At 43.4% G+C, this 15,204-nt stretch overlaps 1 protein-coding gene across 2 annotated transcripts in view; it reads right to left on the bottom strand.

The window, feature by feature from the left end:
* The window catches only part of LOXHD1 (lipoxygenase homology PLAT domains 1), a 216,302-nt gene that overhangs the window by 157,069 nt on the left and 44,029 nt on the right, over positions 1–15,204 (bottom strand). For both annotated transcript variants that reach the window (XM_061169894.1, XM_061169895.1), the window contains exons 6-7: positions 10,111–10,259; positions 1,024–1,147 (exon numbers count right to left, since the gene is read on the bottom strand). In XM_061169894.1, coding sequence (XP_061025877.1) covers positions 1,024–1,147; positions 10,111–10,259 — 273 coding nt within the window. The remainder of the gene's footprint in view (positions 1–1,023; positions 1,148–10,110; positions 10,260–15,204) is intronic.

Raw genomic sequence — 15,204 nt, 5'->3', positions numbered from 1 at the left:
TGGCTCTGTCTAGAGAGGGTAGGGAAAGTTTCAGAGGAAGTGACTGGAAGCAGGAATTTGAGAAGCAGAAAGAAGAGAAATGGCATCACAGGCTGAGGAGAAAGCATATTCCGAAGAGAAAGAGTAAGGCCAGCAGCTAAGGGGAGGGGAGAGGGAAGGCATGTGGGTGAGGTGGGGGGAGCGGGGAGAGGAGGTAGGTGTGGGAAAGAGTGAAAGGTGTGCAGATCGGGGGAGGGAGAGGGAGTGTGTGTGTGGAAGTGGTAGTAGAAGACGTTGAAAGATGCTGCTGAAATGGTCAATTGGAGCCCAATCGTGGAGCAATTTTATCTTATACCTCAGAACTTGGACTCATTCTCTGTGCAGTGGGAGCCATGGGAGGGTCTGTCCCAGAGCATGTTCTCAGCTGTGTGTGTTCACCAACATTGATATTCTGGAACATCTATGAACTTCCATGCTGGGAGCTTCAGGTTTTCCATGGAACTCACACAGGGTAGAGATTTAGGAGGCAGACCAAATCCTAGATTTGTCACTTATCAGCTGTGTGACCTTGAACAGGTCTCTTAACTTGTGACTCAGTTTCCTCTACTATGAAACGGGAACAGTAACCATTCCCATACTATAGGGTTGTTGTGAGTATTAGAGGAGATGACATGAGTCAGGTGCCTAGAGAGAGTCTGCCATATAGGAAGCACTCAATAGTAGGAGGAGGTAAGAGTCGGCCAACATCCTCATAAACATCCACATGTGTCGGGAGTTCACATCCTGGCTCCATCCTGTGGTTAACTTCTCTTGCCCTGGGAAGTCAGTGTCTGCTCAGGGGCGCCTCCCCATCACCTCTGGTATCAGCAGAGCCCCAGACTCCAGCCCGGGGGGACAGAACACTTTCAGGGGCAGGAGGAATGTTGTCTAAAGACATGGCTGCTTCCCACTTGATTGCAGGCCTCCAGACCCACAGATGAGAACACTGACCCTCAGGCAGAGTGAAATATTAGCCAATTGGGCCTCCCCTTTCTTCCATTCTACCTGTGGTCTCAGCTCCGCCCACTAAGATATCCCTCTGAATTTTGCCATCATCTTCATCCAAGGCCAGCCAGCGGTTAAGAGGGAAATCATATTTTCTTTTGTTCCCAATATCTTCAATGACAATCTGGGAAGGAGAAGAGAGGGAAGGAAGGTTAAGTGTCATTGAGGTCACACCTGGTGACCGAATCCATTCCTCCATCACTTGAGTGAACTCCAAGTATACTTTCTCATCTTCCTCGTGGCCCAAGGAAAGCTTATCACAAGGACACACCTCTTGTCAGGAAAACCTTACAAAGCACTGAGAGTCAAACAGGGATGACTGACAATTAACTCCTTAAATTACTGAGCCTTGTTCCCTCCTCTGCTAAGGATCATTAAAAAAATGCTATGCAAGAAACTTAGCAGGATGTACCCTGTGAGACTGGGGTGCTAGAACTGGAAGCCTGGATTTACAGACAGCATCAAGATCACCATCTTCCTCGCCTGCTGAAGGTTGGGATTCTGACCTTCTTGCTGAGAAGCAGAGTTCACACAAAGGGAACTACAAGCGCTGAATCCGGCACACAGAATCCCATTATCTGGTGACCAGGTTGGAAAAGGTCAGCCACTGACAGTGAGGTTAGGAGAACTGAGCATCCATGAAGCCCCCACAGGGACTCACATGTGAGCTAGGTTGGTGAGGCTGAGACAAATGTGTCTTCTAGAGCTCACCAAGGAGCTGAGGGGCCCTCCTAAAATGTCCCAGGAACATCCAACTGAAAACTCACTCTGAGATAAGTGTGATCATCAATAACCAGACCAAGTCCTCCAGTCATAATGGGAAGGCAGATGCATCTGGTGACAGACAGGGTGAGTTGGAAAGTAAAAAATATCTTCCCATGTACTCCCAGGACTGCCTGACAGAGTGGGGCTCCGATTTTCAGTGAAAGACTCACTTCCTAAGATCAAAGTGTCTGTGGTGTGGAAACAGGGCATGTCTTGGTCTGCCTAAAGGCACCTCACCTTGTTCTAATGCAATGTTCATCAAGGAATCTTCTGGGCTGAGAGCTGGACTCCTGAGGATACCACCCACCAGAGATACCACCCACAAGTGGCCTGAGCCAGTGGCCAGGACCAGCCGTCCCACGAGGGTTCTCTCTCCAGATACACCAGCATTTAAGCTCTGGTTTATAAATCAGTCCCTTGTAAGTTTGGTTGGTGTGAGTCAGCCTTCAGAGCTTGCTGATTTTTATCGAGTGTCTGTACTTTCAGAGCTGAGTGCCTGGAGACCTCTGTGGCCTGTCCAGAAGGGGTTCTGCCTTGAAAGGAAGTCCAGCCTCTCCCAATTCACCTATCTGCACATTTCTCTATGTCTTTCATCTCCCAGGGTTGAGGCTGTGGGGAGATTGGGGAGCCACGGATCTGGGCTATACCTCCTGACCCCCTTTACTCTGACCCTCACAGAGTTGGAAAAGCAAGGTGAAGAAAGAAAAGGCTTAGTTTATCAGATAAGCTGTCAAGTCTACTAATTGACAGATACACAGATTCACCATTTCTGTCTTTAAATGTTCACAGACTGGTGTGCCAGCCATAATTCCAAGAGCAAATGACAAACCACCCTCACAGTTCACAAAGATGTCATCAATAAAGGGCCTTCTCCTGGCCTGATAGCTGATGGAAATTCCTGGCTTGAGAAGTTCAGCTAATCTGAAAAATAGAATGTGTTGCCATTAAATAACTGTAGGACAAAACTAGCTTGCACAACTAAACCACAAAGGGAAGAGAAAATATATGAATGAATATTTGAATAACCACCAAGATTCTAAAAATTAGACATTCCAAAATACGAAATCACAAAGAAAGGCTGAGACATAAACACTTAAGCACTGATATAAAAGTCCAGGAACAGTTGTGGAAATTTTCCAAATGTGTATTGAAATATATAAACAATTATTGATGACGTCTGTTAGTCCTAAGGTCTGCGGGATGAGGCTGGAGGAAGCTGGCTCCCAGAGGGTGCAACATTTTGGAACACATCTAGTAGCAAATGGTGAGTGCGGTAGGAAGGAGCAGAGAAGTGAGATGCGGAAGGAGCCTGCGTCAGCACAGGAAGATTGTCCAGGGGGACGTGGCAGAGGGCTCTCCCAAAGGCATTCTGGCCTCTGCAGATATGGGTCCTGTTGCTTGGGACCCATGACCCCTGTTGCTTAAAGGATATTAGTAAGGGCCCCTCTGGGGGAGAACAAGCAGATTTTCCACTTGTGTTCACAAGTTGCCCAGACATCCCTGAGTTTTCATAAAGTTCCTTTTAAGAATTCAAGGCAGCTCAGGAATGGTTTTTGCTAACAGAATGAAATGGTGGCGCTCCCTCCAGACCACAGTTTCACAGAGTCTGTTGTTCTGGCAGAGACAACTGTAAAATAAGACTGGAAAGACAGAGTGGCCTTTATCATGAATGATAGAAGCACACACCCGGAGTGTGTGTGCGAGAGACAGACAGACAGACAGAAGCAATAACCTAATGGAAGACAAGAGCTGTTATCTCCTGGAGGAATATTCTCACCTGCAGACAAGCCTATAGGCTGAGCTGACCTTCCAAGAAGCAAGAGGGAAACCAGGGGACATGAGCCCTTGGGAGGCGAGATGGCAGCCAGACAAGGGGGCCTGTCCACGGTGGAGCCCGCTCTGTCCTGCAGCAACAGGGACACAGCAGTTACGAGGCGAGACCACCGTTATGAAAAGCCAAGAAGGATAAACCAATCCCGAAAAAAAGGAGGAAAAGATGAAGCTGCCAAGCAGGGGTTCTTTCTTTCTTGTTCTCTCCAGATGGTTCACAGACACACCCACACAGTCCAGGACACGGGGGCCTGCATTTCCTCCCGCACAGGGTAAACATGTCTGCATGAGCACATGGGGTTTGTCTTGGAGTCAATACCTTGCAGATCAATGTAGAGAGTCAACCATGACTCACAGCAGCTCTCCCTCCTCCATATGGGAATAATTTCCACCAACTTTCCATAACCTGATTGGAGCAGAGACCCATTCTGGGCAGAAGAAACAAACCCCACACACATAGGGCAATCTGGAGAAGCTGAAGGGTCTCCTCCTTCCCGCCCACATGCCGAGGTGCCTGAGATGCAGACAGTCTGGGTGATCCACAGTGTTCCCTCTCTGTACCAGCCACGGGGCAGGAAATGAATGTAAGACCTATCCCTGTTTCCAATCATCCCTTTGAAAATGCATATCTGTTATCCAGTAAAGGTGGCCCTTGCTTGACTCATAAGCAGTCATTGCCACATTCCAGGAACCACTATTGAACTGTGGTTTACATTTGGAGTTCTTAGATCATAGGGCAAGGGACAGATAAGTTTTGACACAGGAAAAAATAAAAGAGGAAGACTTTGGAGTTTACGAACCTACTTGGAAAAAATCTTGGCATCCAGGGGTTAGCAGGGGAGACCTGGGATCATGGAAGAACAAGGGAATGTTCTATGGGGGGAACAAAGCTCAGTGAAGGAAGGGGGGCCGGTGTCCTCCTACTTCCCCACACGCTCTGCACCTCATTCATCACACTGCAATACTGTGTCGATTACTGTGTAACATACCACAAATATGACTAACAGTAAATGACAGCATTTGAATGGTGACATCCCCAATGCTCTCGCCCTTTCCTCTACACTTCATCCCTCCCCTCTGAGCCTGCCCACACACCCACTCCTTCATTACTGCCTCGGCTGCCTCATTCAATAAAGACCTTTGATGGTTTATTCTGATCAGCGCCTGCGGTGGTCCTGCCCTCACCTTCTCCCTGACATTATTTCTCAGTTCTCTGAGCCCTGTGCCCTGGTCCAGTTATTTAGTATCCCTGTGCCACCTTCCAGCTGCCCCTCATCTGTCATCCCCTCTGCCCAAAGGAGTCCTCCTCCCCTCTCCTCCTGGCAAAGCCCTGCCCATCTTCATGGCCCAGCTCCAACAGACCCTCCCTGAAGCCTTCTCTGTTGCCCAACCAGGCACAACACACCCAACATTTTTTTTGTACCTCACGTAAGACTCATCTCATCCTGCTTCGTATTAAAGTTAGGGTGATTCTGTTTTCTGATTTTCAAACTGGGAAATTTGGTTTGATCAACACATGTGGGACACTTAGGACAGAATGTTTGTTCACTGAAAGCTGGACTTTCCCTGAAGTTTTGGAACATAAGGTTAAAGTAAGTAACCTGCCTTACAGTAAGGAAGTATTCAGGAACTCGTCTTATCTCTTTTAGAAGCAGAACCATGTTCACTGCAACAGCTGCGGTTGGTAGCGCGGGGCTTAGGATATAATAATCAATCAGTAAATGTTTGTTGAATGTTGAGTATAAATTGGTGACATGAGGCCATGTTGGGCTTCCTGAGGTCCCTGAAATCTGTTCATTAGCCTCTGTCTCCTCTTCCTGTTAGAGCCAGTGGTACTGGTTGAACTTACGCTCCCTAAGGCATGTGGCAGGAGATCCATCCAATTCTGGATTTTCTAAGGCATGGCACAGTGGAGAGAGTCCAGACTCAGAGCCCAGAGGACCTGGGGCAGGTCCCAGTACTGCCACTGAAGAGCTGCGGGGCCTCAAGCAAGTCCTCTACTGAAGCAGATGGGCCAAGGGCAAGGCCCACTGGCAGCGTAATGTTCCATCCTGTGACTCTTGCCCTTCTGAGGTGGTCATTGAGCTGAACTGATCATTTGAGTCAGTCACAATTGTTGGACTAAGCAGACACGGGGACCCGAGCCATGTGCAAAGCCTGGGGAAGGGAGGATGCCAGCCCCGGAGAGGGGATGAAGAACAGGGGGCTGAGGAACACACATGGGCAATTGACTAAGGAAGAAGAGGAGGGAGATGACTTATGAAGGGGTTAATTATATTGGCTTTCAGATTTATCCCACCAAGCCCTCACACATAAATACCAAAGGAGCAGTTGTCAATGTGATGTCCAAGGCAACCAACCGGGCAACTTCGAGAATGGGAGCACTTGCTGTGCAAGTGTCAAATTTGGAAATGCAGACAATTTAACAGCATTTTAATTGGTGTCTCTGTGGAGGTTAGGTGAGGAGGGGCAGCATGGAGACCCAGTCAAGAGGGAAGGCAGGAGGTTAGGGCTGGCTATGCATTGGGTAGTCACAAAGTAATGAGAGGTGGCCCAGGGTTTCCCCTAGCCTCTGGTTTTCAGCTTGAGCCCACCCTGCCTGGGACCTAAAACCCTCCTTCTTCCTCTCTCATCATAATTCTTCCTTCAGGAAAATATCTAGTAAATCCAGGTGTTCTGACCTGCAAAATTCTTGAATTATTTTTATGTCTTATCCCCAAGGAGCATTTTGGTTTGGCTTAAGTTAAAGGAACAGACTGTTAGGAGTTCTTCAGAAGCCAGTGAACCTTTGGAGGGACACCCACCTTGGCACTCGGGGGGGCAGGTGGGGACCTGCCAACCAGGCCCTGAACTTGCCCCTACACATAATACTGGCTCCAAAGAGAATAACCAATCTCACACTGAAAGTAGCCTGCTTGGGCTTCTGGTTTAAAATAGTGTCTGACTAGCAACCAGTTAGAAGAGGAAAAGAAGAAAAGGAAGGCGGGAGAGTAGGAGGGAGGGAGGGAGGAAGGAAACATCATTCTGAAGAATCAGAAGAAGAGCAGAACTCTGGAAAGGACTGGATAAAGGTTACAGAAAAAGAATTCAAGAAACGGGTATGTTTAATAGGATATGAGAAGATATGGTCTTTATGAACAGGAGTAAACATCTTTAAATAGAAAGGGTTGCAGTAAAAAGGCAATAAAATGATATGAAAAGAGAGCTAGATTACATGGGAAAGGTATCCAGAAAAGCAATACTGTACAGCAGCAAATACATCAAAGTTCTTACAATTCTGCATGCCCTTTAACCATCTCCTAGGAATTAATTGTAGGAAATAATCATAGATGTGTATAAAGATAAGCTACAAGAATGTTTGTTGCAGCACAATTTATAGTATCAATAATTTTGAGAAAAAAATTGAAATGTTCAACAAAGGGGAATTGGTTTAATAATTCGTGGTATATCTGGGCAATGAAATATTATTACAGGCATTAAAAATTACATTGTGAAATATCAATGTTATTCTATTTCAATAGCATGGGGAAACAGGCATGTTACACTTGAAAGTAAAAACAAAGCAGTTTGTAAAACATTGTGCTTATTATGAACCCATTATTAAAAATGACATATGTGTATTCATTCACAGAAAAATGTCTGGAGGATATGTAATTTCTGGGTGGTGAAATAATGGTGGTTCAGATTATCTTATTTTTGCTTACTTGTATTTCCTAAACTTTTTACAATAAATATATATTACTTTTGTAAGAAGAAAAAAATAATTAGAAGAGACATTCAGAATTAAAATGCATATTAATAGGAGAAAGAAATGCAACTGGTAGTGTGAAAAAGCAAATCAATGATGAGGTGGGGGAGAATTTGACAAGTTCTTATGGAATGCAAAGAAAATAGAGATGAAAGGAATAAAAGGGAAACTGAGATCTTTGGAAGACAGAGAGTGGAGATCCAATAAATGGATAACTGGTGCTCCTGAAGAAGAGAGGCGAAAAAAGCCATTCAAGCAAGAATCTAGTATATAATAGGAAATCTTTTTTCTGAGCTATAAACAAACAAATAATCCTAGGCATCACGGAAAAGACCCATCTTGTTCCAGAGAAGTTAAAAACAGGGAAGGAAGGAGGGAAGGAAGGAAGGAAGGAAGGAAGGAAAGGAGGGAGGAAGGGTGGAAATGGGAGAGGAGGGGAGGAAAGGAGAAGGGAGAGGAGGGGAGATGAATGAACTAACAAAGACCCTACTCATAGACATTATCTGGCAAGACTTAAGTTATAAATAAAAAGAAAAAAATCCTATAAGCATCCTGGCTGAAAAACAAAAAAACCACAAAACAGTTTGTCCAGAAAGAAACAAAAGTCTGCTTGGCTTCAATGTCAAATTTCAGAAGGTAATGGAACAAGATTTATAATGTTTTAAAGGAAAAAAGTGTTCTCACCCATATATTTCACATCTTGCCAAGCTGCCCTGTCCTTTGAGCATGAAGATGACAAAAGGACCTGTTTCGGTGTGCAAACCTGCCTCCTTCACGTAGCTTCTGAGAGCATAGGGGGTGAGAGCCCAGGTGATCAAGAAGCAAGCTGCCTTCACAAAGTACAGCTGCAACGACTACGTCAAGGCCTCCCTCAGGCCCTTGGGTGCACTTTGCAGCTCCTTCCACTACACCTGTGTTTTCATTCAGTCTTCCTTCCCAGGATGAAGGAACTGGGCTGCAAGCTACCTGCTCTGTGCCCCATCCTGGCTGAGGTCCTAAAACACACCTGCCTCCTCTCCCTTGTCTGCCCTGAAGACACACCTCTGCTCGTGCATTGGCTCTTTGGGATCTGGACTCTTGCCTCATTTCTTCTCCAATCCTAGCAGCAGTTCCACTTAGCCTCCCAGAACCCTGTTCAGAATTAGGCTGGCTGCTCTTAGGGCCAGGCCAGCCCCCTCTTTCCAAAGGAAACTTGGCCATTCCTTGCTTCACTGATTCAGCACCTTGTCCCATGCCAAGAGCTGGGAGGTGCCCTCAAGGAACTTTGAGGCTAGTTATGGAGAGACGTGTGGCAGACACTCAAGGATGCTTACTCAACACCCTTTCCAATCACCTTCTTAGCCTACTTCTACTATGAGGGCTGGAAAGCCTACTTGAAGTCCCAGTTTCCAACGTAGCTAGGGTGGCCACGTGACACAGGAAAAAGTTCCAAGGAAAGCTTTGTTTCTCTCAAAATAAAGCAAGACTTGCCAGAAAAATGTCTTTCCCCTTTGGTCTTCTCTTTTCTTCCTGCCTAGAACACAGATAAGATGCAGAGAGGTTCAGCAGCCGCCACGTGATCATGAGACAACAAGCTGGAGGATGAAAGCCACAGTGCTGAGGATGGTGACACAGAGAGAGACCAGGTGTCTCAGAAAGCAGCTGCACCAGCCCTGAGCTGACCATATCTGTATCTCATGTGAGATAAGAAAAATAAACCCCTGATTGGTTAACATTGCACTTCAATTTTCTGACACTTGCAGCCAGATATGTTCCTAACTGACACAAGATGATAAATTAAGGAATAACAAAACCTCAACTATCAGACAGCTTCATTCTAAATAGTCAAATTGTTATAATCCGAGGGTTTTCTGTTTTTAGGCCATAAGACCTTTTCAAAATATTTTTCAAAATATGTTACACATCAATCTTTTCCTATCATTCTGTGATGAGCTGAAATATATGGAAAGCTCGTGACTAAGGAAAATACATACAAAGGCCTGGTAGCCCATTTTCTAAATGACCTCAGACTTCCATAATTTTTCAGTATTCTTTTGGCTTTTTATATCTTCTCTGACTCCCCATTACAGTTCTCAATAACCCTACCAATTACAGTGTCTCTTTTTCCTTCTAATTTTCTGCTATAGGTTTAAAATTACAGGTAGCAAGTTTTGCTAGAAGGGATTATAAGCAAGCACTGAGTGAGAATCTGAGGGGTCTTGCCTTCAAAATCAGGGCAGGGCAAGGTAGTGCCAGGGACATAAGCTCTCCTCATGAACTTTGAGCCAGATATGTCTTAGCTTCTCAGAAGCCTTTTTGCTTTCTTCTTGATTCTTCACTTTGTCCTGGGTAGGTGAAATTATGAGGACCTGAGATCCAGAAGTTTGAGGTACAAAGCAGCAGGCCAAGATAAGTCACAATGTAGCTTATGATTAAGGTGAAATGAATGCTACAAGCCGGCAGGGTTATAGACATTCATGGGAGGGAGAGGTTCTGGTGGCCAGAGGGGGAACACTTCATGGCAGAGCCCTTAAGGATGATCAGACCCTGGCTGGGTTCAGATGACAGAAGTGGTCCTTCTAGGAAGGTGATAACACAGGCAAAGCCTTGGAGGCTACTGGGAGGGCAGCATGGTTGGCCAGTGGACTTAGGCAGAAGAGTGGAGACAGATCTAAAGAGGGAAGTTAGGGCTGAAATATAACTTCTGAAGAGCCAGAATTCCTGCCTCCCAGGCCAAGGGACCACAGACAGTCAGCTGAACCCACCTTGGACAGGAACCAGCCTGCAGACCCCCCCTTGTTATTGTGGCCAACATTGATCTTCATGAGCTGCCCCAGATCCGGGGCATCCAGTGTGAACTTGTCTTCCGCTCCCTTTTCAAAGTTGTCCTTTTCATTCTCCAGCCTACGCTCGCCTGTATGCACAGACACATGAGAAAGTTACAAAAGAGACCAGAGGAGGAGAGAGAAACAGCTCCAGACTTTAATGGGCTGCCCACTGAAGGATGGTTTCAAAAGTCACCACGGTGGGAGGTTGTGGGTGGTGACAGGCGGTATGTGGACACTCTCTGTACTTCCACTCGATTTTGCTGTGAACCTAAAACTGCTCTAAAAAATAAAGTTTATTAATTTAAAAAAAAAGGGGTAGCTTCACCCTGAGATCTACAGGCTCCTTAAATCCCTCCAGCCACCAGTCAAGGCCGAGGCTTGCCTTGTGTGTGGCTTGTGCCCAGGACCCACAGCTGGGCTTCTGATTTCTGCCTTAGCCCAGAGTCCCCACCCTAATAAACTGATTTGCACCCCCATCCCTTGACCTGAGGCCCTGCCTTGTTTACCGGCTGCTGGTCCTGAACTAGGAGCACAACCATGGTCGTTGGTCTAGGGGCTGTGGCTGGGACCCTGACATCAGCCAGCAGGCTTCCTTAGGCCTGACTCCTTCTTTGGAAAACAGCAATGATAACTATCATCAGACACTGCTGGGTGTTTAACACGGTTTCTTCCCTCACTTATTCCACGACACAATCTAGGAGGGAAGTATTATCAACTCTGCTTTGCAGATGAAGAAACTGAGACTTGGAGAAGTTAAACAACTGGCCAAAAGTCCACAGGTATTGAACACATAGTTAGGACTTGATCTAACCTGTTCCTTCTACTTTGCAGTTTTCCATTATTACCCTCTGAGGTCTACCAGTCATATTAACCCTTACAACCCCACCTAAGCACCAGCCTTTTGCTTATGCCATTCTGTTTTCTTTCTTTTCCAAAATTTGATTCTTTAAATTTTTCTAAATTTTAAATTGCCACAATTCAAACATATAAATAATAATAATAGACATCCATGTACCCACCACCCAGATGTAAGAGGTATAACAGATATTAATATTTTGTGTAATTAACTTAGGCCTTTCTCTTTTTTAAAGGAAATTAAACATGACGGGTAGGTCTAAAGTCTCATGGTCCATCCCTTCCCCCACCACACCCTCCCACAAACAAACACTATCGTCAACTGGTATCCATTGTTCCCATGAATTTTTGCTTGCACATGTATGTATCCATAAAGAAAATATATTATTTTTGCATGTTTTAGAATTTTACATAAATAACATCATAATGCATATCGCTCTGTCTTAAGATAAGTTCCTTGTCTGTACAATAGGGATGATAAGGGCTCCACCTCATTGGGGCTGCTGTGAGAATTAAGTGAATGGATGTGTGCAAAGCCCTTAGGGCAGCGCCTGGAGATGGTAGGTGCTGTATAAGGGACGGGGCCGTTGCTATTGCTCCTGTTACCATCGTCCTATCATCACACACCCTTGTGCAGCTTACTTTTTTTTAAGTTAATATCATGCTTTTGAAATTATTCTGTTGATGCTAGTAACAGAATTCGTCCAACTTCTGTATAATAGTCATTGAATGAAGAAAACACTATTATGTGTGCATTCTTTCACCAATGTACATTTGATTGTTTCTAGCTGATTGCTATTGTAAATAGCACTGAATTGGACTCTCTTGTACTTACCTTCTGCTACATATTTGTAAGAACTGATCTGAATAGACACCTATAGATTTGCTGGGTCCTGAGGTGTATTCATCTTCAATGTATTAGGTATTGCAAAATTACCTTCCAAAATGGTTGTACTACATCAACTACCACCAGCAGTGCATGAGGGTTCCCATTCCCCATAATCATTATTAACACATATATTTAAAATTTTGTTTCAGTGTGTGTACAATGGCGTCTAATTATGGTTTTAATTTGCATTCCCTTGATTATTTGAAATGGTTAAAAGATTATTTGGAAAGACATTCATATATATATTCAATACATACATTTGAGAGATTGGTTCATATATATATTGGCCATTTAGACCTTGCTCTTCCATAATTTTCCTGATCATGTACTTTATCATATTTTTCTATTGTCTTTCCTTTGTCTATGGCTTTTATCATATAGACATTTTTCTTGTTTTAATGGACTTTATCAATATTTCCCTTTGTTGTTTGTGCTTTCAGTGAATTGTTCAAGAAACTCCATCCTAAATTGAGATTTTTAAAAAGACACTCAAAGTTTCTTCTAAAAATTTCATAGTTTGCTTTTTCACATTTAAGTCTCTAGCCCATTTGGAACCTATTTTTGTGTATGATGAAAGGTAAAAAGATCTACTTTTATCTTTTCTCATATGGTTAGACAATTGTTTAAACATCAGTAATTGAATATTTCATCCTCTTCCCTCTGATTTATAATACCACTTTCTGTGTGTTTCTAGACTCTTTATTCTATTTGTTTATTTGTTTATCCTTCTATCCATATCTCACTGTTTTAGTTTTAGAGATCTGAATGTTTTAATATTTGGCAGGGTAAATATCCTCATATTATTAATACTATTTTCATTATTCAAAGTTGTCTTGGCAATACTTAGCCCTTTGTGGACATGAATTTTAATAGCAGCTTAAGCTGTGGGATATTGCCTTTTGGGAATTTGAAATTGCATTGCATTTATAGAATAATCTGAGAAATTTCGATATCTTACTGAACTTAAGTCTTTTCTCATCCATGAACATAATATATTTTTCCATATATTTAGTTATTCTTGTGTATCCTTAAGTAGAAATCTTTATTTTTTTCCAGAATGTGCTTTTGCTAGTTTTTCTTAGACATATAATTGCTATTGTAAATCATATATTTTTAAATTAAATATTTGCTTGCTGTTTATGTTAATATTTGTGTATTAATCTTGTATCCAACACCTTTACTAAACTTTCTCATTGGTTCTAATGATTTTTAAGTTCTAATGATTTTATAGATGATCATTAGTTTTTATGAAAATTAAATTTTATTTCTAAATGGGGCCAGAGGTTGAAGGAAACTTCTAATTTTATTGACTTGTGATCAAAGAATGTTGTCTCTATGTTATTGATTCATTTGTATTTGTCATTATGCACTTGAAAAGAATGTGTATTCTCTACCAGTTGGATTTAGGAATCTACATACTTCCATTAGATCTAGGCTATTAACTGTGTTGTTAAAATCTGCATCCAGGGGGCTGGCTGGGTGCCGCAGGTTGAGAGGAGCTACTGGAGAATGATTGTCACTATACTGGACGGACTGCTGAGCTATTGAATTACTTCTGTCTTTTGACCACACTAGGAAATTGTCCATGGAGTTGAGATATTTATTGCAGTAATTTCTGGCCTTACATACTTAGGTTGAGTGCATTTGGGAACTTGATGCATAAAATTTGCATGACTCCTCACTCCTTTCTGTATCTGTCTTTGGATTCAAGCCAGCATGGCTCACACCACAAAGGTTAACGGCTGTGCCTCAGTCTGAGCTGTGTGAATGAAAGGCTCTTGGTGCTCCAGCCAGGCATCAGGGCTGTGCCTCTGAGGTGGGAGAGCCAACTTCAGGACACTGGTCCACAAGAGACCTCCCAGCTCCACGTAATACCAAACGGCGAAAATCTCTCAGAGGTCTCCATCTCAACATCAAGACCCAGCTTCACTCAACGACCAGCAAGCTACAGTGCTGGACACCCTATGCCAAACAACTAGCAAGACAGGAACACAGCCCCATCCATTAGCAGAGAGGCTGCCTAAAATCATAATAAGGCCACAGACACCCCAATACACACCACCAGACGTGGATGTGCCCACCAGAAAGACAAGATCCAACCTCATCCACCAGAACAAAGGCACTAGTCCCCTCCACCAGGAAGCCTACACAACCCACTGAACCAACCTTAGCCACTGGGGAGAGATACCAAAAACAACGGGAACTACGAACCTGCAGCCTGTGAAAAGGAGGCCCCAAACACAGTAAGATAAGCAAAATGAGAAGACAAAAAAACACACAGCAGGTGAAGGAGCAGGGTCAAAACACACCAGACCTAACAAATGAAGAGGAAATAGGCAGTCTACCTGAAAAAGAATTCAGAATAATGATAGTAAAGATGATCCAAAATCTTGGAAATAGAATAGACAAAATGCAAGAAACATTTAACAAGGAGGTAGAAGAACTAAAGAGGAACCAAGCAATGATGAAAAACACAATAAATGAAATTAAAAATACTCTAGATGGGATCAATAGCAGAATAACTGAGGCAGAAGAATGGATAAGTGACCTGGAAGATAAAATGGTGGAAATAACTACTGCAGAGCAGAATAAAGAAAAAAGAATGAAAAGAACTGAGGACAGTCTCAGAGACCTCTGGAACAACATTAAACGCACCAACATTCGAATTATAGGGGTCCCAGAAGAAGAAGAGAAAAAGAAAGGGACTGAGAAAATATTTGAAGAGATTATAGTTGAAAACTTCCCTAATATGGGAAAGGAAATAGTTAATCAAGTCCTGGAAGCACAGAGAGTCCCATACAGGATAAATCCAAGGAGAAACACGCCAAGACACATATAAATCAAACTATCAAAAATTAAATATAAAGAAAACATATTAAAAGCAGCAAGGGAAAAACAACAAATAACACACAAGGGAATCCCCATAAGGTTAACAGCTGATCTTTCAGCAGAAACTCTGCAAGCCAGAAGGGAGTGGCAGGATATACTTAAAGTGATGAAGGAGAAAAACCTACAACCAAGATTACTCTACCCAGCAAGGATCTCATTCAGATTTGATGGAGAAATTAAAACCTTTACAGACAAGCAAAAGCTGAGAGAGTTCAGCACCACCAAACCAGCTTTACAACAAATGCTAAAGGAACTTCTCTAGGCAAGAAACACAAGAGAAGGAAAACACCTACAATAACAAACCCAAAACATTTAAGAAAATGGGAATAGGAACATACATATCGATAATTACCTTAAATGTAAATGGATTAAATGCTCCCACCAAAAGACACAGACTG

Source organism: Eubalaena glacialis, chromosome 15 (assembly GCF_028564815.1).
Source record: "Eubalaena glacialis isolate mEubGla1 chromosome 15, mEubGla1.1.hap2.+ XY, whole genome shotgun sequence".
Taxonomy (NCBI): domain Eukaryota; kingdom Metazoa; phylum Chordata; class Mammalia; order Artiodactyla; family Balaenidae; genus Eubalaena; species Eubalaena glacialis.
This window is presented reverse-complemented; position numbering and strand designations above follow the sequence as displayed.